Source organism: Pygocentrus nattereri, chromosome 13 (genome assembly GCF_015220715.1).
Source record: "Pygocentrus nattereri isolate fPygNat1 chromosome 13, fPygNat1.pri, whole genome shotgun sequence".
In the NCBI taxonomy this organism is placed as follows: domain Eukaryota; kingdom Metazoa; phylum Chordata; class Actinopteri; order Characiformes; family Serrasalmidae; genus Pygocentrus; species Pygocentrus nattereri.
In genome coordinates, this window is record NC_051223.1 from 5,380,229 (window position 1) to 5,403,973 (window position 23,745).

At 37.8% G+C, this 23,745-nt stretch overlaps 1 protein-coding gene across 1 annotated transcript in view; it reads right to left on the reverse strand.

Annotated features, from left to right (window-relative positions):
- Positions 1–343: 343 nt before the first annotated feature.
- LOC108435030 overlaps positions 344–23,745 on the reverse strand; it is a 46,843-nt gene continuing 23,441 nt past the window's right edge. Inside the window, exons 18-34 of the mRNA XM_037544269.1 lie at positions 23,175–23,238; positions 20,295–20,369; positions 20,167–20,190; positions 19,197–19,250; positions 18,185–18,238; positions 16,713–16,760; positions 14,365–14,418; positions 14,149–14,282; positions 13,773–14,048; positions 12,777–12,872; positions 12,485–12,641; positions 8,127–8,266; positions 7,718–7,996; positions 5,433–5,528; positions 5,206–5,356; positions 5,008–5,090; positions 344–1,778 (exon numbers count right to left, since the gene is read on the reverse strand). Coding sequence (XP_037400166.1) covers positions 1,698–1,778; positions 5,008–5,090; positions 5,206–5,356; positions 5,433–5,528; positions 7,718–7,996; positions 8,127–8,266; positions 12,485–12,641; positions 12,777–12,872; positions 13,773–14,048; positions 14,149–14,282; positions 14,365–14,418; positions 16,713–16,760; positions 18,185–18,238; positions 19,197–19,250; positions 20,167–20,190; positions 20,295–20,369; positions 23,175–23,238 — 1,866 coding nt within the window. The 3' untranslated portion in view covers positions 344–1,697. The remainder of the gene's footprint in view (positions 1,779–5,007; positions 5,091–5,205; positions 5,357–5,432; positions 5,529–7,717; positions 7,997–8,126; positions 8,267–12,484; positions 12,642–12,776; positions 12,873–13,772; positions 14,049–14,148; positions 14,283–14,364; positions 14,419–16,712; positions 16,761–18,184; positions 18,239–19,196; positions 19,251–20,166; positions 20,191–20,294; positions 20,370–23,174; positions 23,239–23,745) is intronic.

A 23,745-nucleotide genomic window follows, 5' to 3' on the forward strand; every position in this document is an offset into this window, starting at 1 on the left:
AGCTGCTGGATGTGGGTCACAGACAAAAACCTACATTTTCTGTCATTCGTGTAGGGGTCTCAAACTCAAATGACCTGAGGTCTTCTCCAAAAGGGTTCAACTACAAAACATATACACTCATTGAAGTGCATCTTACTTTACTTTTACTACTACAAGTAATAGTTAATAATAAATTTCTAAATTTCCTAAATTTCCTTCGGGATCAATAAAGTATCTATCTATCTATCTATCTATCTATCTATCTATCTATCTATCTATCTATCTATCTATCTATCTAATAATAATGGTAATATTAACTAAAATGATTATTTTTATTATTATAATAATAATAGTAGTAGTGCAAATACATGGTATTATTTTATGTTCAGTTACATCAAGAACACACATTTAACAGCAGAATTATATGAGACTCTTATTGTGGTATCATTGAGCGTTGAGATTCTTACTGTGACCTGCTTAACAAAAGTGAAGTTCCAGCAAGTGCAATGTTGGGAAAATGGTCAAATCTGCCTTTTCAGTGGATTTGTTTGATGATTTACTTTCTGACACACTTTGTTGACCTCAGTATTTTCTGTGAATCCGAAAGGGCCAATTTAACAAACTACTGGTCCGAATTTAAATAGAAGCTAAACTGATTTGGTAGCTAATTTACACTCTTGGCCACTCACTGTGCAGCATCCATGCAGCATCAGGTTTCTGATTAAATAATTTGTCTTGTTTGCAGCATTGTATAGTTTATAGACTTACAATTTGCTCATTTTACACAGGTAGGCCAAGGTGGTGTTAGGAGTCTTGCCCAAGGACCCTTATTGGTATAGTGTAGGGTGCTTGAACCCCAGTCTACAGCGTAGAAGGCAAAGGTGTTAACCACTACACTAACCAACCACACACTAACCAACAGGTGTAACCATTTAACTGCAGATAAAAATATTTGCAGGCTGTATTTAAGGATGATGGGCCATATGAAACTGGCTGGTACCTTGAAACCCCTGCATTAACCCAAGCCTCTTGTCTAGTCCATTTTCAGAGTGTAGAAGAGAGTTAATGGTAAGAGTGGAATAATATCAGCAATCACTAAGTAAGCTTTCCACCACCCAAAGTACAACCAACACATTTGTATGCTGGTGTGATCATCAGGTTAGACTATTATAATAGTGATTACTAGTGAAGGACAATCGTCCTTTTTCACTGGTTTCTTATTTTAAGCCTTTAAAGCTGCACTATGGAAGTTTTGGAGGTTTGGAGACCTCTCTGGTGGAAATGTGTAACTGCAGCCACATTTTGTAACATGGGTCTTGATCTTCGTCTATGACGATTGTGAGCTTATTGAAAAAGAATTTAAAGAGAACTTGTATTTGAGACCTAAATATCAAGCCGGGCCTTCTTTTGCAGTCTGTGCATGTGACGTGGAGCGATCCGAAGCCTCTCACTGAATTCTTATTTATTACTTATCATATTTTAGCACAGTTTTAATCTCCTAACACAGTAACACTATTGTTTTAAAATAATCTTACATAGTGCAGCATTAAATGTAAATTCTGGTAAAATTTGAACAGATCAACTTTTGTCTGAAACTCACTAGTAGAGGGTTGGTTCAACAGAAACCCTGAAAGCTGGGAAAATAACATTTTTTGAAAATTTGTTCCATGCTGTCAAATGACCATGAGCACTGTCTTGTTGGTCATTGAATCAGCCACTCATGGTCTTTTATTCTGAACGCGTGACAGTTTTATTCTGACAGTGCTTGGCACACCTTTCTTCCTCAGCGTGTCCTGGAACTGAAAAAACAAAGAGATGAGAATGGGATCAGGAATGAGATCTTAAAAGGAGTTTTTCAAACTTCAGTCATGGTGATGTAAACAGAGTCATTCAGAGTGGTTTAAGGTGACATTGAGACTCTGATTTCTTTACAGTGGTGGTGAATGGAACCAGGGGTCATGACGTCTACAACACAGTCATTTTGTTTACTATCCAAAACCACCAGTGAACCTACACGTGTCTCCTGAGTTTTTATATGGAACGTTGAAGATGGTAAAATAGTCATAAATCTGACAAAATAAGTTTTCTTTGGGGTCTGATTAAAATCAGTTGATCAAAATACATTTTAGATCAATACTTCATCACTTCATCATGTCTGAGATGTCAGGCAGCATATATCTAACCACTTTGAATAACTTTCTGTGATGAGCTTTTAGAGGTGGATGTCTGGTTCCCATCACCACCGCTGTGAACGATTCTAACTTGGTAGAAGTTTCTCTGGAGCATTTGACACCAGACCACTCTGAATGACTTTGTTTACATCTCATGCATTTTAATATGTTGAATTTTTTAAAAATCAGTGGAGTTTTTCCTCCAGTTATGCATTTGATAAGTAAGAGTTGGGGTGTAAAAATGTCTCAATACATTGCCATCGATTTGAAGGTTGTAGTTCAACTGTTTAGGAGTGTCTTTAGGTTGTTAATTCAGTCTTTATATGTTTGTTCATTAGGCTGTTAGTATTTTTATGCCATGCAAGCGTTAATTGCTCTTGTCTTGTCAAATTAGAACTGCAGTCACTCTTCTGAGCACAGAAAAGCAAATCAAAATCTTATGTAAACTTTTTAGCAAATAATATGGTTAAACAAGCAATATTGGCCTTTATATTTTGTGTGAATTTCAGGAAGGATGGACCAAAACAAATGACCAAAAATTTAAACCATCAAAATCAAAACCTTGTATCTCCAAAATGGTAACTTTACATGAGAAGGAAAAAACATACTCTTAACTTCCAAAATATAAAAAAAACTGAAAAATAATTTTGGAGATACGAGGTTTTGTTCCGAAAACAGCAATATATATATATATATATATATATATATATATATATATAGCTCACTGCTGTCGAAACAAAACCTTGTATCTCCAAAATATACATTACTTTCAATGTAAGTTAATGGAACCAGACTTTTTTCCAAGTAATTTTTGCCCATTTATTTTGGTCCAACCTTCATGAAATTTACACACAATATAAAGGCCCACGTGGATTTTCAAATTATGTCAAAAACTGAAAATTGACCAAACTGGAGACACAAGGTTTTGTTCCAACAACAGCGATATATATATATATATATATATATATATATATATATATATATGTTTTTTTTTTTTTACACTAGAAACACAATGAGAATATCTCTGTTGTCAGAAGACAAACTTTACAGGACAAATAAAAAACATATATATACACATATATATTTACACTAGAAACACAATGAAAATATCTCTGTTGTCAGAAGAAAAACTTTTACAGGACAAATAAAAAACATGCTTTACTTTTAAAGTCAAATGGAACCAGACATCTTTCCAAGTAATTTTCAAATTATGTCAAAAACTGAAAAACTACAAAAATGGAGATACAAGGTTTTCTTCCAACAACAATAGCAATAAGAAGCGTCCATTGTACGCATGGCATTGTAGACCAATATTGTTCTTTTATTGGACCCATTACCTTATTACTTTATGTGAGTGGGCAATTATCCAAGCATTTCACTGCTAGTTGTACTGTTTATGACTATGTATGTGACAAATAAAATGTTAAATTGAAACTTGAAAAAGACGATCACATTTGTGACAGGACTTTGCACATTCCAACTTACCAGATGTGCACAAGATCAGTAGTAGCACATTTTGTGTCATGAAAACTTCCTGAAGTATTTTGATGTTACATTTTGGTCAATGCTTAAGCCCAGTTGACTCTAGTTATTGCTGATAAACTAGTAATGAGCAGCCAGTTTATTACCAGTTACTGGTTTGTTAAAGACTTAATAAGAAAACAAAGCTATTGTTATGTCCCCTTTACTGAACTGTTAGATATTTCAATTTAAAAAAAAAGTAGAAACCATCAGTTGTCAGGAAAAAAAAGAATTCTTGAAGGTGATTGGGGCATATTGTGACTAGATGCCAATTGTGTTGTGTAGCAGAGTGCTGTTGTAGAATGTTGTGGCAGGGAGAACTGATTCAAGGCCAGATCCAAGTTTATTTTTGCACATATAAATTGAATGAAATGACTTATGACACTTGGCATCTGTTTAGTACCTCTTCCCAGACTGTCTGTTTAAGAGCTGAAAGATATGAGCTAAAAAAGATGATGCAGAGTGGCAGTGTGCGTACCTCAATCTAAAACAAGTTTCATAGCGGCATAGCTCACCCTGTTTGGCCTTATTTTGGCCAGTATTAGCCAAATCTAGCACATCTCTCACCTTCACGACACACTTCTCTTAACTTTTTAATGTTGATGCAAAACTGTGGCATTATTCTCTGCTACTAATGCAGTTTCTTAATGCAGTTCTGGCATTTATTACATATTTAAAGACGCATTTGATATGTATGAGCTTACAAAATTCATAGATGAACAAAATTTATAGATTTTTAGTTTGTCTTGCAAACAAACTTTTTGACTAAGAAAATACATGAATAAGTCTTGCTTTACTCTAGTTTAATAGCAATAAACAAAAATAAGCATATTTTAACTCAAATTGTGTTGAATTAGCTTTCACTTTTGCTGTGAATAAAAATCAGCGCATATCTAACACTATAAAAAAAAGCTTCATGCACCTTTTATACAGTGATAGACAACACAGTAGCACCCAGAACGTGCTGATATTATACACTATCCAGCATGAACATGTCTGCATTATAACACCTCTGGCAGTTATTGCCAAATTCCCAGAATAGATCACTGGCTAGACATTCAATTCATCAACTTTTTGCAAAAAATGTCAGCTTGCAGCCTCGCATATCCAAGCTGAGCGGTATGTGAAGTTAATAATTCTGAATTATACAAAAATTTAATTACAGTAAATTTGAGGTTTCGTGACATATTTCATCACATCGACGCAAAATCTGAATTAAATTGGTGTAAGATCAGAGATTTCTTTCTTTAGGAACAGCACATTATTAGACAGTTATTAGAGCTGCTATTAGACATTGTTACAATTTGAGTGCAATCATGAAACAGCATTAACGTACCTGCTGTAGAAAGATCTTTTGGTTGTTGGTGTCTGTTAGGTTAGAGCCTGTCAGGACTTTCAGTCGCACTCCAAGAACGTCATCTGTTGGAAGACCCAAATCACAATTACACACGTTCCTTTACTGAGCGGAATCTCCTTCAGGTGAACAAAAAGTATGATTGCTATGATGAATTTTCTTACAGTAAAACATCATTACCTCTTGTAATTGCGTCACTAGGTTGGTTTACCAGGAAGGCCCAGCGGCCTGGGACGTTCACATTACTCAGATACGTGAGATTCTGAATGGTGAATTTGTTTTCTGACCACAGAATTACAAAGTAGTCTATGAAGTTAGTGTCATATCCAGCCTAAACAGACAAAACGTTTAGAATTGAGAATAAAGACACATTCTTTATTATACATGTGATGTTTAGATCATGTTACCTCTGCTCTGAGGTTTGTTGGAGCAATGTCACCATAGTTCATCAGCACAAAGGAAAAATTGCCACCAGAAATCAAAACCACTTGAAATGATGTTTCCTGAAAGACAAACGATGACATTGACTATACACACCATATACATACGCCATATACACATATACCAAATAGTTGCACCCAGAAGGACTCAACCGCCAGGAATGAAACTTGGTGGGAAGGTTTGACATCGTGAGACATGCAAATGATTCACACTCTGCCACGCATGTAAGCAAGGATGGGCCTTATAGATGTACCTGATTGACTATATATTCATCCCATTGCACGTGCTTTCCATTCTGACTCATGCTCTTGTATTGGTAGCATCCTTTGCAAGCAAAATATGCCTCGGCGAAGAGTTCAAAAGCAACTTGAGCAGCTGGAAGAGTCTGAGAGGGGTCGTATCATAGGGCTCCGGGAAGCGGGATGGACTTATTGATGTATTGCGTGGCATACAGGTTGTGTGGATATTACCATACCATGCTGTTGGTAGCAGTGGATAGAAGAAGGCATGCACCAGCAATATGAAAGACCTGTGAGACCTACACAAACCACAGAAAGGGCGAACCAATGGATTGTTCGACAGGCATGGAGAGACCCAACAGCCATGATTGCTGACATTAAGCGAGCAGCGATGCCCTCCATGAGACATCCATGAGCCAGCACCATTAGCAGAGGGCTGCACAATGCAGGACTGCATCCATGGAGACTGTTCTGATGACTGCCCTCAGCACCACATCAGCATCACCAAAGACTGCAATGGTGTCAAGCCAGACTGTCATGGAGTGACTCAGAATGGCAGCGGGTCAGTCCCACTTTTGTCTTGGTGGAGACGAATCCGTGTGTGGAGGCACCGTGGTCAGCGCAAAGATGAATGGTTTGTTGTCTCACGTTACACGTCCAGAAGGGCTGGTGTCATGGTGTGGGGCTCAATTTCGTACAATGCCAGATCACCTTTGGTCTTCATTACAGGTGCTTTGACAGCCCAACGAGGTCCTGCAACCAGCGGCCCTACCTTTTCTGAAAGCACACTCCAGTGTGCTATTTCAACAAGCCAACATTTGTCCACATACTACTGCCATTTCAAAAGCTTGCCTTGGATACTATGTATATATAAATAAATTTCATGATGAATGGACCAAAAGAAACATCTCAAAACGACTTAGATAAAAGTCTGGTTCCACTGACTTGTCATTAAAAGTAAAATATGCTTTTTCACATTTACTGACCACCTCCTTGTTTCTACACTCACTGTCCATTTTATCAGCTCCACTTACTGTATAGCTGCACTTTGTAGTTCTACAGTTACAGACTGTAGTCCATCTGTTTCTCTGATACTTTGTTAGCCCCCTTTTACCCTGTTCTTCAGTGATCAGGACCCCCATGGACCCTCACAGAGGAGGTATTATTTGGGTGGTGGATCATTCTCAGCACTGCAGTAACACTGACATGGTGGTGTGTGTTGTACTGGTAAGAGTGGATCAGACACAGCAGTGCTGCTGGAGTTTTTAAACACTGTGTCCATTCACTGTCCACTCTATTAGACACTCCTACCTTGTCAGTCCACCTTGTAGATGTAAAGTCAGAGACGATAGCTCGTCGTTTTTTTGTTGCTCATCAACAAGGATGGTGCAGTGAGTGACGCAAACAGTCTGCATACAGAAACTTGTAGCTTTGATCCCCATCCAAGAAACACTGCCATGTGGAATAAAGGTTCTTGGAATAAAAGTGCTTGATAAATTCCAAAGAATGTAAGGTGTGTTATATTTTGTAAATACTGATCTGAATTTAGTATATGTGTCATGCACCCGCCCCCGGGCCCCGAAAATGATGGCCACAAGAGCCGGAAGGAAGGCGGGACCCAGACACCCAGCGGTGATGAACCTCGGCGATGATGCAAGGGAGAGAACCTCGAGTGTGGAGAGGGCAGAACGCACTCCTGTGACTCATGCCACAGTATTGAATCAGCACTGCACTGAATCAGTAAACATTGTTTCAACATTAAATCAACATCAGCGCTGACACTAGATCTTTAGCCGTCAGCGAGTGCTGTTGGATCAGTGTTGAACATGATTTTCAGAATCATCAGAATCAGAATCAGAATCCTTTATTGATCCCAGAGGGAAGAGCTGTGATACTCTGTGATATCCATTGTTGGATTCGCACAGGACTTGGAAACTGAAGTTAGTGCATCCTTGTTTTCCTGTTCCACCATGTCCCTTTATCTCCACCAGTCAGACAATGTCATATCTTACCGTGCCTGAGTAGCTGTAGTACGCCACTTTATCCCATGTTGCAACAAAGACCCAAGAGGCAGTGAAGTTCACTCCTGGAAAGTACTGGTTTATGTCCCGTGTGGCCTGTGAGAGTACGCTGCCGTTACTGTACTGATTATATGAGATCACACCATTTGCACGGTTATCAATGTCAGTCCAGAGTGGAGCGATGATATCTCTTCCAATGTTAGCAACGAACCGCACAGGCACCCAGCTAGACATCGCTTGATCAAATGTCAAGTATCCATTGTTGTTGACCTGCAAGTGGAAAGAAAAGCAGGCATTTTCATAGACACGCTGAATATTCACTGATCACAATGATGGTTATATTTGTAGAAATTAGATTTCCATACACAGTTTAGCTTTAGTGATGATTAGAACCACTCACAAATAGCCGAGAGTATGTTCGCCCAAAGAAGGAGAACAGACTCTGTAGGCCTATAGCAGATGAGCTTCCATCATCAGAGGGACCGTTAGACGTGTCTCCTGCCCCCAAGCCAAAGGGATAGAACACAGGCAGTTGTGATGCTGTATGGGAATAAATTAGGTTTCATTATTCTCTTGGCTGTATGGCTGCAACAAACGACTAATCTGATAGTCGAATATTTCGATTACTCACACAAATAATCAGTTATTTGGATTATGAATTACTACATTTTCAAATAACACTTATGTAGCTATCAGCTGTTAAATGTAGCTTTTTGTTTTATGCATTTGCTAACTAACATTATACTACAGTTAGTTCTGGCCATGCAAGCTCATTGGTTCAAGAAGCATTCAAGAAGCAAAATAACAGCACAGTTTTTTCACAAACAGTGTATCACTCTGCTGAGACGCCGTTGCTAAGCAACAACGTTGACGGTTGTAGGAGACGCTCAAGACATTTGAACATTTTTACTTCTTTCTTTGCCACAAACAGAAAACGGACACTTTTAAGATCACATTCGACCGACAGCCGATTTGGTCAGAGTCTGAAGAAGAGACGACACTAAATTCCCAAACCGACAGTCGGTCTGTGTGGAGCTAGAGAACGATCTGCCAGCTGTGCAGTGAGTGGGCGGAGCTCGTTACTCTGACGTGGCAACAAGCTGCATGTTAAGGAGCTATAAACTGGAGGAAGGAACTGAACATTAAAACATTAAACGCCGCGTTCACGGCCCAGTTTATTTATTTCTTACTATATTTATGTAACTGTTGTATAAAAGCAATAGAACACTTGAGGTTGTGTGTTATTGCGAATAACATCACGACTGTGATGATCGACGGCGACCAAATCACAGCCGTGATGCTATTTCACGCTAACACACTCCCTCTCGTGTTCTATTGCTTAAATAATAATAATAATAATAATACATTTTATTTAGTAATGGCGCCTTTCAAAGCACTCAAGGACACCTTACAATGGTTAAAAGAAGAATGGTAGAGTATAAAAGAGGATAAAAAACAAAAAACAAATAAACAGATAAACAAATCAACATACATTCAAATACTTTCAACCAGACGAGAAACAAGACAAACAGAGAAAAGTGAAGATGAGGAATCAGGAGTATGCAAGTGTGAATAGATGGGTTTTAAGCCGAGATTTGAAGGTAGTTAGACAATCAATATTGCGAATTTGGGTAGGAAGGGTGTTCCAGAGAGACGGGGCAGAGTGGCTGAAAGCTCTAGCTCCCACGGTGGACAAGCGGACTGGAAGGAGAGTGAGCTGGCCAGCTGACGAGGATCGGAGGGTGCGAGCAGGACTGTATGTCTTAAGGAGATCAGAAATATAAGAGGGAGCAAGTCCATGTAGAGCTTTGAATGTAGTTAGTAAGATTTTATACTGGATCCGGTAGTTGACAGGGAGCCAGTGGAGCTCTTTAAGGACAGGGGTGATATGTTCGGTTACAGACGACCTGGAGATGATCCTAGCTGCTGAATTTTGAACTAACTGGAGTTTATGTAAGTGTTTCTGAGGTAAGCCGAAAAGAATAGAATTACAGTAGTCTAGTCTCGATGTTACTAATGCATGGACCAGAATAGCTGTGCAGGATTGCCTGAGGAATGGACGCAGTCCAGACATAAAGATGAATAAGTTATTTAAAAATGCACTGTTTTAATTAATTTTCCTACTAATACAAAAGATAAACACAACTCCAGTATCTTTTCACTGTCAAAATTTAAAACCAAGGATGTGCAAATTACCATCAGTGAAATACAATCCCATTTCCAAAAAAGTTGGGATGCTGTGCAGAATGTAAATAAAAATCAAAATCATGTAAACCATATATTTAAAGGAAAATACTACAAAGACAACATATCAAACTTTTGAAAAACATATGCCCATTTTAAATTTGATGCTAACAACAAGTTTCAAAAAAGTTGGTACGGGGGCCTGTTTACCACGGAGCTTCATCACCTCTTTGGTCATCACCTACAGACAGTGCTGTAATTGTGAAAATGAAATGTTTTCCCATTCTTGTTCGATATAGGATTTCAACTGCTCAACAATTCAGGGTCTCCTTTGTCACATTTTTTTTATTTTATAATGTGCCAAATGTTTTCAGTGGGTGACAGGTCTAGACTGCAGGCAGGCCAGTTAACCACCCAGATGCTTTTAATACAGAGCAGTACTGTAATACAAGCAGAATGTGGCTTGGCATTGTCGTGCTGAAATAAGCAAGGTTTTCCCTGAAAAAGGCTCAGCTTATGTTGGCAAAACATATATGTATGTTTTGCCAACATAAGATGACAGCAGGTGTTGTCAAAACATGTATATATTGTTCAGCATTAATAGTGTCTTCACAGATGTGCATGTCACCCATACTATGAACTGTGCACTGATAACAAGCTGAGATGTCTTTAGCCCAGGGGACACAATGTCTATGATTTCCAAAAACAATTTCAAATGTTGATTTATCAGACCACAGGACACTTTTTTACTTTGCCTCAGGCCATTTTAAATGAGCTCAGGCCCAGAGAAGGTGGCAGCATTTCTGGATCCTGCTTATATTTGGTTTCTTTTTTACTTTTTAGTGTTTTAACTTGCATTTGCATTTGATGAACTGTATTCATAGACAGTGTTTTTCAGAATTGTTTCTGAGCCCAGGCAGTGATTTCCTCTGCAGAATCATGTATGTTTTTGATGCAGTGCCACCTAAGGGCCAGCAAATACTGAATTTTGGCCTTGTCCCTTGCATACAGAGATTTCTCCAGATTCTCTGAATCTTTTAATGTTAATGTGTACTGTAGATGATGAAAGCAAAATTTCTCTGCTATTTTTAAGTTGAGAAATGTCATTCTTGAATTGTTGAACTAGTTGCTTGTACAGTGGTGAACCGCTCCTCATCTTAATGTCTCAAAGACTCTCTGGAAAGCTTTTTTAATACCCAATTATTGTTACTGACCTGCCACCAGGGTTTTTTTAGCATTACAAGCCTTTTGCAGCTTTTTGTTGCCCCTGTCCCAAATTTTTTGGAAAGTTTTTTGTTATCAAATTAAAAATGGGCATATATTTAAAAAAAAAACAATAACATTTCTCAGTTTCAGCATTTGATGTGTTGTTTTTGTAATATTTTCAATTAAATATAGGTTTTAAATGATTTTCACATTGTTGCATTTTGTTTTTGTTTACATTTTGCACAGCATCCCAAGGTTTTTGGAAACAGGATTGTAGAAGGACTACTTATTCTACAAATACCATCTGTGAACAGTGATGGAGGTAGTATCATTGTATCATATCAGTTTTTTTTTCCCATGGGGCAGTGTTCTACATGTTGAAAGTTATTAGTATTATAGTCAATTCTATAATGTATAAGGCTTATATCTCTACCTCATAGTCAGCATACACTTTGTAGCCAAATGTTTTTGACATTTATGTCAAGATCATACAAGTATGCTAACAACACCTTAGGAACTACCTGGGATAGAATAGCAATGGCCTTGCAAGACCTCAGCAGTACACTGACTGCAGTTTGTAATTTTCCACAGAGTCAATCGCTACAGACCTCCAAACTTCATGTGGTCTTCAGATTAGCTCAAGAACAGCATAGAGAGCTTCATGGAATGGGTTTCCATGGCCGAGCAACTGCATCCAAGCCTTACATCACCAAGTGCAATGCAAAGCGTGGAATGCAGTGGTGTAAAGCGCCGCCACTGGACTCTAGAGCAGTGGAGACATGTTCTCTGGAGTGATGAATCATGCTTCTCCGTCTGGAAATCTGATGAACGAGTCTGGGTTTGGCAGTCGCCAGGAGAACGGTACTTGTCTGACTGCATTGTGCCAAGTGTAAAGTTTGGTGGAGGGGGGATCATGGTGTGGGGTTGTTTTTCAGAAGTTGGGCTCGGCCCCTTAGTTCCAGTGAAAGGAACTCAGCGCCAAGAGATTTTGGACAATTTCATGCTGCCAACTTTGTGGAAACAGTTTGGGGACGGCCCCTTCCTGTTCCAACATGACTGCCCTTAACCTGATAGAACACTGTTGGGATGAATTTCAGTCAGGCCTTGTTGTCCAACATCAGTGTCCGACCTCACAAATGCGCTTCTGGAAAAATGGTCAAAAATTCCCGTAAACACATTCCTAACCCTTGTGGAAAGACTTCCCAGAAGAATTGAAGCTGTTATAGCTGCAAAGCGTGGGCTGACATCATATTAAACCCAATGGATTAAAAATGGGATTTCACTCAAGTTCGTATGCATGTGAAGGCAGACGAGCGAATACTTTTGGAAATATAGTGTAAGTATTTTGTCTATGGAGGACACAACTACCTTGGCTAAAGAAGTTTCTTGGCCCTCCAGTCACTTTGAAGGCCCAGCGCCCTGGCACATTCACGTTACTTGAGTTGCTGAGGTTGGAAATGAAGCTGGTGTCATTTGAGCGTGGAATCAAAAAGTAGTCTGTAGAGTTTACTGTATCATACCCGGCCTAAACAAACAAGAAATTTAAAGTGAAGAAAAACAACCTTGAAAAGAAATGAAAATGTTTTGTGTTCATTTTTTTAAATATAGAAGGGTGATAAAGATAACAATGTTGTGTTGTAGACATGAGTTATCAGGTTACCTCAACTTTAAGGACTGTTGGAGCAATCACACCATAATTCATGAGGATAAAGGAAGAATTGCCTCCTGAAATCAAAACCACTTGAAAGGATGATTGCTGAAAAAATGTTGGAAAAAATTGAATGTGTCAGTGATTGTGCCTACGCTCCATGATTTACTCAAGTAATGAACTGTGTTTTTAATCTATTGAGAAAAACATATAAATCAAGATTTATATTAAGCCCTGCTTATATCAAATACACTTAATTCTGCTAACAGCTTGTGACTTTGGCCATAATAGCCTGAGTTCCTGGTGATATCACCTGGATTCCTACAGCCGCCTCTCTACTGGTGATATCACCTGGAATACTTGCCTCTCTACCTCATATTCCACCACAGTCAGCATAGGTTATGCACTCAAATGTTTTTGGACTTATGTCACTGTTATATCACAATCATACAAGTATGCTAGCAATACCTTAGCAACCACCTGGGATAGCATAGCAACAGCATTGTAACACGTTAGCAACCATCTGAGATACCGTAGCAATGGCCTAGCAACACCTTAGCAACCCAACCACCTGGAATAGCACAGAAATTGCCTAGTAAGATCTTATTAAACACCTTGGATACCATATCAGTGACGTAGCAACACCTGGGATAGCATATCAATGGCCTGACAACACGTTATCAACCATCTAGTATATCATGCCAATAGCCTAGCAACACCCTAGCAACCACCAAGTAATGCCGTAATAACACACTGGAATACCATAGCAACCTAATAGCAACACCATAGCAAGTACCTGGAATTACTGAATAAACCCAAACACTCTAGAGATTTCTGGCCATATTAAAATGTTTTTTAAAACCTTTTCTGGTTTATTTTTTCTAGTTTAAAACATTAAAGGGTGCAAATATGTGAAAGTAAATGCAGAGTATCTTTGAAGCTCATTTAAGGTACAAAGTTGGACCACCCAATAACAACTATTTCAAAGGGAAACATTGTGTATCTTACTGAGGGGTTGTTGTAGTACAGCACTTTATCCCATGTTGCAACAAAGACCCAGGAAGCAGTAAAGTTCAGGCCTGGAAAGTACTGGTTTATGTCTTGGGTGGCCTGTGAGAGTACGCTGCTGTTACTGTACTGATTATATGAGATCACACTATTTAGGGTGGTGTCAATGTCTGTCCAGAACGGCGCGATGATATCTCTGACGCCATGAGCGGGGAACTGGTAGGGGGTATAGCCGTACCACGGCCGATCAAACGTCAGGTGTCCATTGTTGTTGACCTGTGATTGGCATCAGAAGTTGAGAACACAAATAGAAAACTAAAAATAGGCCAAATCTGTCTTGTTTGTCACCTTTAAACAATCAACGGTTCCCACTTACATAAATTTGAGAATACGTATGTCCAAAAAATGTGAATGGACTTTGTAGCCTTATAGCAGGACTGCTTCCATCATCGCTGACATTATTCCTCGTATCGTCAAAAGCAGTTCCAAATGGATAGAATAAAAGTGCTTCTGTGGGTAGTACAAATACTTATTGTAGGTTTCAAAAAATGAAAACACAAAGCTACAACAAATAAACAGAAGCATTACATACCTGTTGTGCTGATGGTTGCAGCTGTGGAAGTGTTGAGGATTATTTTGTTGACACCTAAGATATAATATTTAAAATATTTAACATTTACACATGTTAAGCTGAAATATGTATTAATAAAACAAGTAACGATAGGATAACAATTAAAAATAATAATGTACAGTACAGGATCTCCTAATACTACAGAGCCTTTGGTGCACAACTTCCAGTATTATGGTACAATTGCATATTTAACTATTTTTCATTTTCATGGACCCAAGAAACATACCATGAAAGAAGTCAAAGGAGTGCTTGCTTCCAGAATTGGTACCACTCAAAATGCTATATTTAATTTTTAATCTATAATTTAATTCAATATTTTTTTAAAAGGTATTTTAATATTAATTGCATATTGAAATTGTATAGTTTTAAAGCAGCACTGAAGCTTCCTGCTTGCTGTTGTGTCTGGGATTTTTGCCTTTAACTTCTTAAACTCTTTGAGACCACCGGTGGTTCCAAAACGCACTTCGTCATGTTCTTCATAACATTCATATTTCATAAGCTACATTCAGAAGCGAAATGTCATATGAGGGTAACTCTTCTTTCCAGACAAATAGACGGTGACGTCATTTTAAACCCTTATAATAAAAGAACTTACAATTTTTTTTTCTACTGATAGTTGACAGATTTTTTCACAAATGTGGGCTATAAACTATAAACAGACGGCATCTCCTCAGTGATCTGCTCTGTAAACATTATTATACAATTATAATAATACAAAGAGCGTCTTTCAGCTTTCAGCAGTAAATTGGAAGCATATAGTATGTGTGATAATAAAACACATTTTCTGTTCATTTCAGAGGAAATTTAACACAAAATAAATAAATAAATACAATAAGAACTTATTTCATGAGGTTACTGAATAATTTCCCTCATGATTTGGTTATATAAATTCAGATGGAAAAACCAAAATATATACACGAGTATAAGAGGTAAATTTTTAAAATGTATCTGCTTTATTTGGGCCCTTTTCTCCTGACTCTCAGTGAAGAAATCTTTTGTTATGTTTCGAACCTTCCCTGACAGAACCGTCTCCTGACAGGTTACGTCTTAATTTTTATGCCTGGACAGGCCTCTAATTTAGGTATATGTTGGAAAAGGAGTGCAGTTCTCAGATTCAAACAAATACAACCCCAATTCCAAAAAAATTGGGACGCTGTGTAAAATGTAAATAAATGTAAATAAAAACAGAATGCAACATTTGCAAATCTAATAGACCCATATTTTTTTCACAGTAGAACATAGAACACATATGAGATTTTGAAAGTAAGACATTTTACCATTTGGTGCCATTTGATACCAATTGGTCTCCTCACTTCCCAGACACGTACAGACTGTTGTTAAAAGAAAAGGGGATGCTACACAGTGATAGATATGGCCCTGCCCCGACTTTTTTGAGATGCGTTGCCACCATGAAATGGAATGAAATGGTAAAATGTCTTACTTTCAACATCTGATATGTGTTCTATGTTCTGTTGTGAATAAAATATGGGTCTATGAGATCTGCAATTCATTGCATTCTGTTCTTACTTGCATCTATTTATGTTTTGCACTGTGTCCCAACTTGGAATTGGGTTTGTAAATCTACTTCTCAGATTACCAATAATACATTTTCAATGTGTTAAAATTTGCTGTTGTCTTTAAAAGGTCTGTATTATATATTCTTTGTAACTAGATAGCTAACAGACTCAGCAGACACCTATATCTGCTAGCTGCTGGCAGATAGCTATGGGGTTCACTAAAACATTGGACAGGTTGTTGTAAATAGAGTTAAAAATAAAATTGCAGAATGTCTATTACAAGTTTGAAATTTCCATGTTTAAGCTCAAGCCGCCCAAAATATATTAATGTTAATTAATTATTTAATTAATGGCCCTCACATAACAATGTAAATAACACAGGTGTGCTAGGAGAAATTAGTATTATTGTAGTTGCCATAATTTGATGAACCCTACTTAGAAAGTAGATTAAAATATTTCTAGATTAAACTGTGCGACACTCTTCACTGTTAGCACATAATATGAATTTGATATGATATGATAGTTATACGAAATCTGATACTACTTATAAAACTAGTATTACTTCTACTACTATTAGTCGTATTAGAAGGTCATTTGAGTTTTTGCACTGAGTAAAAACAGTAATCCTCTTGGAAACACAAAGGGATTCAAATCAACCCCTTATTCAATATCGTCACTATCCAAAGAAAAACAAAAAACATTCTGTACATCAATGGAAATGAGAAAAAAGATTTCTTATTCCAAGGAATTTTGGTGTATTTCTGTATCATCAAAGCATAAAAAATGACATACCTGTTGTGCTGGTTGCAGTTGTGGAACCGAGTGGGTTTATGATGATGCCTAAAATATGTCAAATTTAACATGAACAAACATGTTGGGCTGCGATAATTCGAACATCAGAACAGTGCTTCCTAACACCACGGTACTTTACACTGCTTCCAGTCCTGTCTTACAATGGCAAATTTAATTGTATGGTTATTAAATATGGACTCAAGAAAAATACCATGAAAACAAATGAAAGGAGTCTTAAAGTGGTCTTTATTTCACATTCCCTGTAACTGAACAGCTTACTAACAGACTCAGCAGGTGCCTTACCTGGGACTAATATTTAGACACCGAAGACGTTGATTTAAAACATATAAAGTAAAAAAATGGCAACCAGAAAGTCTATTACAAGCTTGCAATGTCCAGCTCAAGCTGTCTATAATATACTGATGTGTTTGGCTCTAGCATACAAACACTAGCATTATAAAGGGGAAATGAGCATTCTCGTAGAGGCACTAATTATATGAGTAAAGGGACTCGAGTCATATGACTTAGACTGGAGTCCGACTCGAGTCAAGCATTGGATGACCTGAGACTTGACTCGAGAAAATCGATAAAGACTTGCCACTCAACGTTATCTCAGAAAGACTTAAGACCCAAAGTGAAAAAAATGTGCAGAGGCATCTGAGCACTGAGTTACTTATCATGTGTATGGATTTGTTTACTGCTGTGAATTTGATGTACAGCAGCATCATCAGATGTCTGTCACCGTGCTTAGGCCTATTTTATTTCGGAAGACAGTTGAAGCACGACAGTTCAAGTTCACCTCCACAAGATGGAAACAAGAGAAGCATCAACAGCATCAATGCGCCCTTGCTCACCTCTTAAACTCCAGCCTTACTGGAGAAAGTTACCAGGTGAAGTGACCATTTTCCTCATAGTAGCACAACCGAAGAAACACAGCTCAGTCTATCAGACCGATGCAGGTAACATGACACGACGAGGCTGAAGCCGACTTCTTATTCACCAGCTTTGTATTGGAAGTTGCACTTCCACCTGAAATGGTGAAGCAGTCAGGGGCCTGAACGTAACTTCTGCGCCATTTAAGGTGGAACGGAAAATTCATCTAAGAAGCTTCTGGTGAAAAAAAAGGCCACTTGAGCTTCATCAGTTCAACAGTAACATACCTGGTGTGCTGATGTCTGCAGCTGTGAAACTATTTGTTTAAAAAACCAATAAGAAAACACTGGATGTTCCATAATGAAACCACCTTTCTGATGTTTCTTCTCAACATACAGTACCTAACAGCCAAACACCCCTGTAAATATAGTGATTCTTTCTTTTGTTTAGGATGAGAACTTAATTAGCAATTAATGGGCCTTGTACTGAAGCTTCATATTGAAAATACAGTGATAAATAGGACAGTGCATATCAAAGGTTAAAACATATTAAACCAGCAGTAAGAATGGAATTAATAAGCAACAAGAACAGGTACATACTTGTTGTGTCAGTGTCGGCAGCTGTGGAACTGGTTGTGCTTTCAGTGCTGATGTCTATAATAATACATTTTGCATTAACAATTAGAGCAACTCATGACCTGTTCTTAAAAAGAAATACTTTGGCTTCTACTACTAAGGTATTGCATCATCACTGTCGTGCAAAAATCTTGTAACCCCATTTCATTTTCTTGCATAATTTAAAAGGTCCAGTCCCTTTTTGTTCATACAAGTTACCAATTTGGTCATATAAGGTTTTGGTTTCAACAGAAACAGTGTGGTAGTTATGCGGTAACTAGTGGTATCAAAGGCTAAGACTAAGACTAAGGCCACATTAAGGCCAATTCACACAAGTCTGGTTTTTACAAATGAAATAAACACGTCAAGTTTTTCACAACATGTTTGAAGCTGATGGACTGCAATGCTGCATAATTTCTTAACTGGAGCCTACTCAATATATGCATTGTACATATGCATTAACAATCAGGCTGACCAATCAGAGCTCCATGATCAAGGTTGGAGCTCAAACAAGCATGCATCAAGATGCTGAGTGGCTTGTAGCACAGCATAAAAGCTACAACAACCTCACTATAAAAACGTAGAAGTTAAAAGTAATATATGACCGGAGGGATGGAGAATGACTGTATGTTACAGTAACATATAAGGTTTTTCATTAGTTTATCCAGGTAGATCCTAGTCTGTTCATTCCCACAAAGAACCATACTCTATGAGCCTTCCTCACTAATGGAAGCTCCTTTTTATTCCCCCACTGACCTAGAAAATACCTAGAATTAAAAAAAAAAAAAAACTTGGTGTGAATAGGCCTTAAGTAATTTGGCAGGCTTAATTAGACGGCTTATTTTGCACTGAATGAGTTTAATACTAAAGCTTTGTACTGTAAACACACATACACAAGCCCCTCAGTTTTAAATAGGACAGTGCACTGTACGTCAGAAGATAAAACACGCCATATTAGCAAGGCATTCAGAAACAAAGATAATAAAACTTTACACACCTGTTATGGCGATATCTGCAGCTGTGGAACTTGTTGGACTTTCTGTGATGGCTGCTATAACAATACATTTTTAAGAACAAAGAGAGTAACACATGAGCTTGTCCATTACAAAACTACAACTCTGATGTTCCTCTCAAAATCACAATCAAAGAGAAGATACATGTTGATGAACCTTATTATGTCCACTCATGCAGCTTTATCAAAATGCACTGCGTTTTAAAAGGAAAATACATTTCAGTGGTGTCCCACAAGACCCCATATTGGGTCCGCTTCTCTTTTGCCTCTAAATCTTGTTTTGATAATGTGATGTCTTTATATAGCTTTCCTGCCACAGCTATGGCACTCTTTCCCAGTTTCATATATTCAGGTATGTATCTTGACTCGTCTGGCTGTTCAAAAATAATTATTCTAAAAGGAGCGGCTTGTTTTTAAGCTTCAGCTGTGGCATTTCGTGGCTGGATTCCGCTGCTGCCATCCTGTAGTTTAAAATGTTGTTGCTTTACTAGAAAGTCAAAGATACACCTTACAGAATGGTAGATAAGATAATAAAAGTTAATATAAATAATAGAAGATATTAGAAGATGACAAGAATCGAGTTTTCCAACTAGTCTTAAAATGAACTTTCTCTGGCTGTTGAAACAGCTTAGTGCTTTACTGTCTTCAGTAGATCTATATATATATATATATATATATATATAGATCTACTGAAGACAGTAAAGCACTAAGCTGTTTCAACTGTTCAGCTCTGGACATCCTAGTCATTAAACCACCACTATTGTCATTAAAACACAAGGCACAAGAAAATATTTAGATTTTATCTCTGCCACTGTCTTAGCTCAATGATAGTTTAGACCTTTTTGTAGGCCAGACTACCCTTGAACTAGGATACATTCTCTGAGTGCAAAACAAAGCCCTTATTGTTATTAGTATTAATATATACAATAATAATGTTATTATACAGCGTAATTACCTGTTTGTGCATTTGCAGATCCACCTACAAAGCATTAAAGGAACAGAAACATATGTTCAACAAACTCTTTTAAGTGTACCTTCCAGTTACCTGAGTCAGTTACATAGAAAGGCATTTAAAGAACATACTTATCATTAATATGATTGCCACCATCTTCAAAGACTCCCCAGGCATTATAGCTGAACTCCTCATTGCCTCATAGACTTAAAATCTGTAAACGAAAAATAAACAAACAAGCAAAAAAAAAAACCATAAACCTTACTTTAGATCTGGTACCAGCATGTGGTGCCGTCAGATCTTATGAGCTGTAGCTCAGACAGAAGAGCACTGCTCCGTTTTCCTGAGCTGAGTTCGCACTGAAGCGCTTCGCTGAGCATCAGCTTTAAAAGTTTAACTGCCCAAACCTGCTTTTCACAAAGCTGATAAGGAAACATCCCCTTGCCCTCTGTGCTTAGATTGTGTTGGTGGCAACATCAAAGGATATTGTTTCCAGTATTCTTTAACATTGAAAGCTTTATACTATATATCTCTCTATTATTAATTTATTATTAATCATTATTTTTCGCATGCAGGGCTGAGGTGTTTTAAAAGGTGTTTATCTCTCTATTATTAATTTATTATTAATCATTATTTTTCGCATGCAGGGCTGAGGTGTTTTAAAAGGGCGTTTTGCAGGGGCACTGACATGACGTTTCATTACAAAGTGAACATAATTAGGCCTGTTCAATTAGATTTAGTGCAATGCAGCATGTAATATATTGAGTAAAAATCATTGTAGGTGTAGGTTTATTATCATTTTTATAGTATTTTATTATATGTGGACCTACAGGTTTCATTTTGTCTGTTTCAACTTCTTAAATCTCAGAAAACAATGGCACTGTGATGCATATTCTGTATCATTAAAAGATCTTGAGGCACCTTGATATGATATATTTGCCATATTGCCCTAATTCAAGTCCATTACATATGCCAAACATATCACTGCTGTCTGAAGAAAACCTAGTATCTCCATTTTTGACGTTTTTCACTTTTTGACGTAATTTGTAAATGCCTGTGACCCTTCACATTGTATGTAAATTTCATTATGAATGGAGTAAAAGAAATGGGCCAAAATGACTTGGAAAGACGTCTGGTTCCATTGACTTACATTTAAAGTAAAGCAGGTTTTTTCCTTCTATTGTAAAGTTACCGTTTTGGATAGACAACAGCGATATGTATACATGTAACACTTTATTCTACCAATGATAATCATACTTTATGTAGAAGCATTATTGTGATGTATTAATGATACGTCATTATTTTTGCTATTATTCTTATAATCATTTAATAATATAATAATATCATTTCTGTTGAAGTCACTGTACAGGTGCTGGCAGCTTTCTCTGCAACCTGAAACATACGTGACTCACACTATGTGTGCTTGTCAGGCTGCACTGTGATCGTAACCATGGCAACATGAACATGCCTATGGCTTTTCATTCTTTCATGGCATTGAATTTTATTGTAGCTTTTATTTTCTGGCAGAACTTTGATTTGACGTAAGACCACTGATCATGGACCATGGAAGTTCCAAGAGTGACTACTTTAACTGTGACAAAGCACAACGTGTTCTTTGCCAGCTTTTTGTCTTATTCATACCTGTTGGACGAGATATGATGCACAGGCAAACTCATGTTATATGGTAGGTATGTCGAAGGTGACAGGTGACAAAGGTTCACTAACCAACCAAACAAACTGACAAAGGTTGACTGCTGATGTGCTGAGAGGATGGTGGGGGGAATTTCAGCAAGAAGTGACTTTTTTAAATGTTTGTAAGCACAGAAACATTTAGGTCTGTGACGTTCTACGGCTGCAGTCGTGTGAATGACGGAGGCGTCAATCTCACACCTCATAAAAATGCTATTTATTTACAATCATTGCAGAAATGATTCAAACACAAAAGTTCATCACATTTTGATTCCCTTATTTTGGTTTGATTCACTGAACACTGAAAAGGTGAGGGAGGACCTATTTACACAGTAATGAAACAAACAACATACACCCAACTTTTTTGAGGGGTTTTAAAAATATTTTAATTTTAACTTTTCTCAATAAAGTGTTTGCAGTCTTTTACACCTCTGCTCTTTAGGAAGAATGTCTTATGACATTGACATGCACCAACTTATACCTTCACTCGAGAATTCCCCAAAAGATTTCATTTAGCATACGGGTAACTAAAGGCCTTCTTAAGATGAATTAAGTGCATAAGCATGCCTAAAGAAGTACATGATTTATTTGGTTATTTAAGTCAACTGACATGATAAGTCATCTTTAATGCTACACTTTGTATGTTTTGAAGATTTGGAGACTTCGCCGGTGGAAACGCATAATTTCATGCAACATAACGTGAGTGGTGCTTTGGACCCCTCCCCGAATGGATGAATGTGATTGTGAGAGTGTTGAAACAGAATTGAAAGAGCATTCAGTCAAACCTTGGTGAAGGACGTGTCTTCTGATCTTCATCAGTATAATGCAGAGCCCTAAACATCGAGCTGGGTCTTCTTTATGAGCTGTGGGTGTGGCATTGTGTGATGCGATCTGAAAAACCTGTCACTCAAAGCCTTTGACTTTTTATATTTAACATTATTATTTCGAGCTTTACAGGGCAACTTACAGCAGCGCACTCACGCCACATATTAGGATATTTTATGTCTCCTGACTCAGCAAAACTACTGTTAGTTTTAACAAAAGTCTTATGTAGTTCAGCCTGGGCTCTGGGGTGCTTTATTATTGACTGAGATGGCCTCGTGAATGGGCTTCAACACTGTGAAGAGGTGTCTAATTTGTCCAGCTTTATCAGAATCTTAAGACCTATTGTCTCATAATTATGAATCAAGCAGTGCATTTCTACTGATTTGCATTTAGTAGACGTTTTTACAAAAAGTGACTTAAGGACTTATAAAAGTGCTTTGTCCAGGGTCCAGCCAGCACTGCCAGCTGCCAGCAGAGGGCGACGACAGCAAGATGACCTGCCTGCGCCGCCAGCTGCCAGCAGAGGGCGACAGCAGCGAGGTGCCCGGCCTGAACTGCCAGCTGCCAGCAGAGGGCGACATAAAGACCTTCATACTTACAGTGGAAATGTTTTTTGGTCCATAGTGTTAATGCATCCCTCAGACAGGCCCAAGACAAGCTTATGCAGAATTAAAGTTGACCAACTGTCTCCAATAATGTTTTTGAAATCTCGTGATACTTGTAACCCTTCATGTTTGAATGTTTTCCTGCTCTAGAACCAACATTTCAACCTCATGAAGGGTTTGGGAATCACAGGTTTTAGAGGGAGAGAAGCAGTACAGGAAAAATGTTCTACAGAGTTTTATTAACCAGTGTAGTGGGGAGTAAAAAGTGATAAACTCAACAGAATATGTACTTTGTGTATAGACTTTACAGTTCTAATATAGAAACTTTTCCAAACTCAAGATTACCCTAAAATAAATGAACAGACTTATATCATGTAAACACAAGCACAGAATGACAAGCAAAACAGTTACCACATGAAGTACGACAGTGGTGTTCATGGAACTTGAGAATCTAACGTTTGTA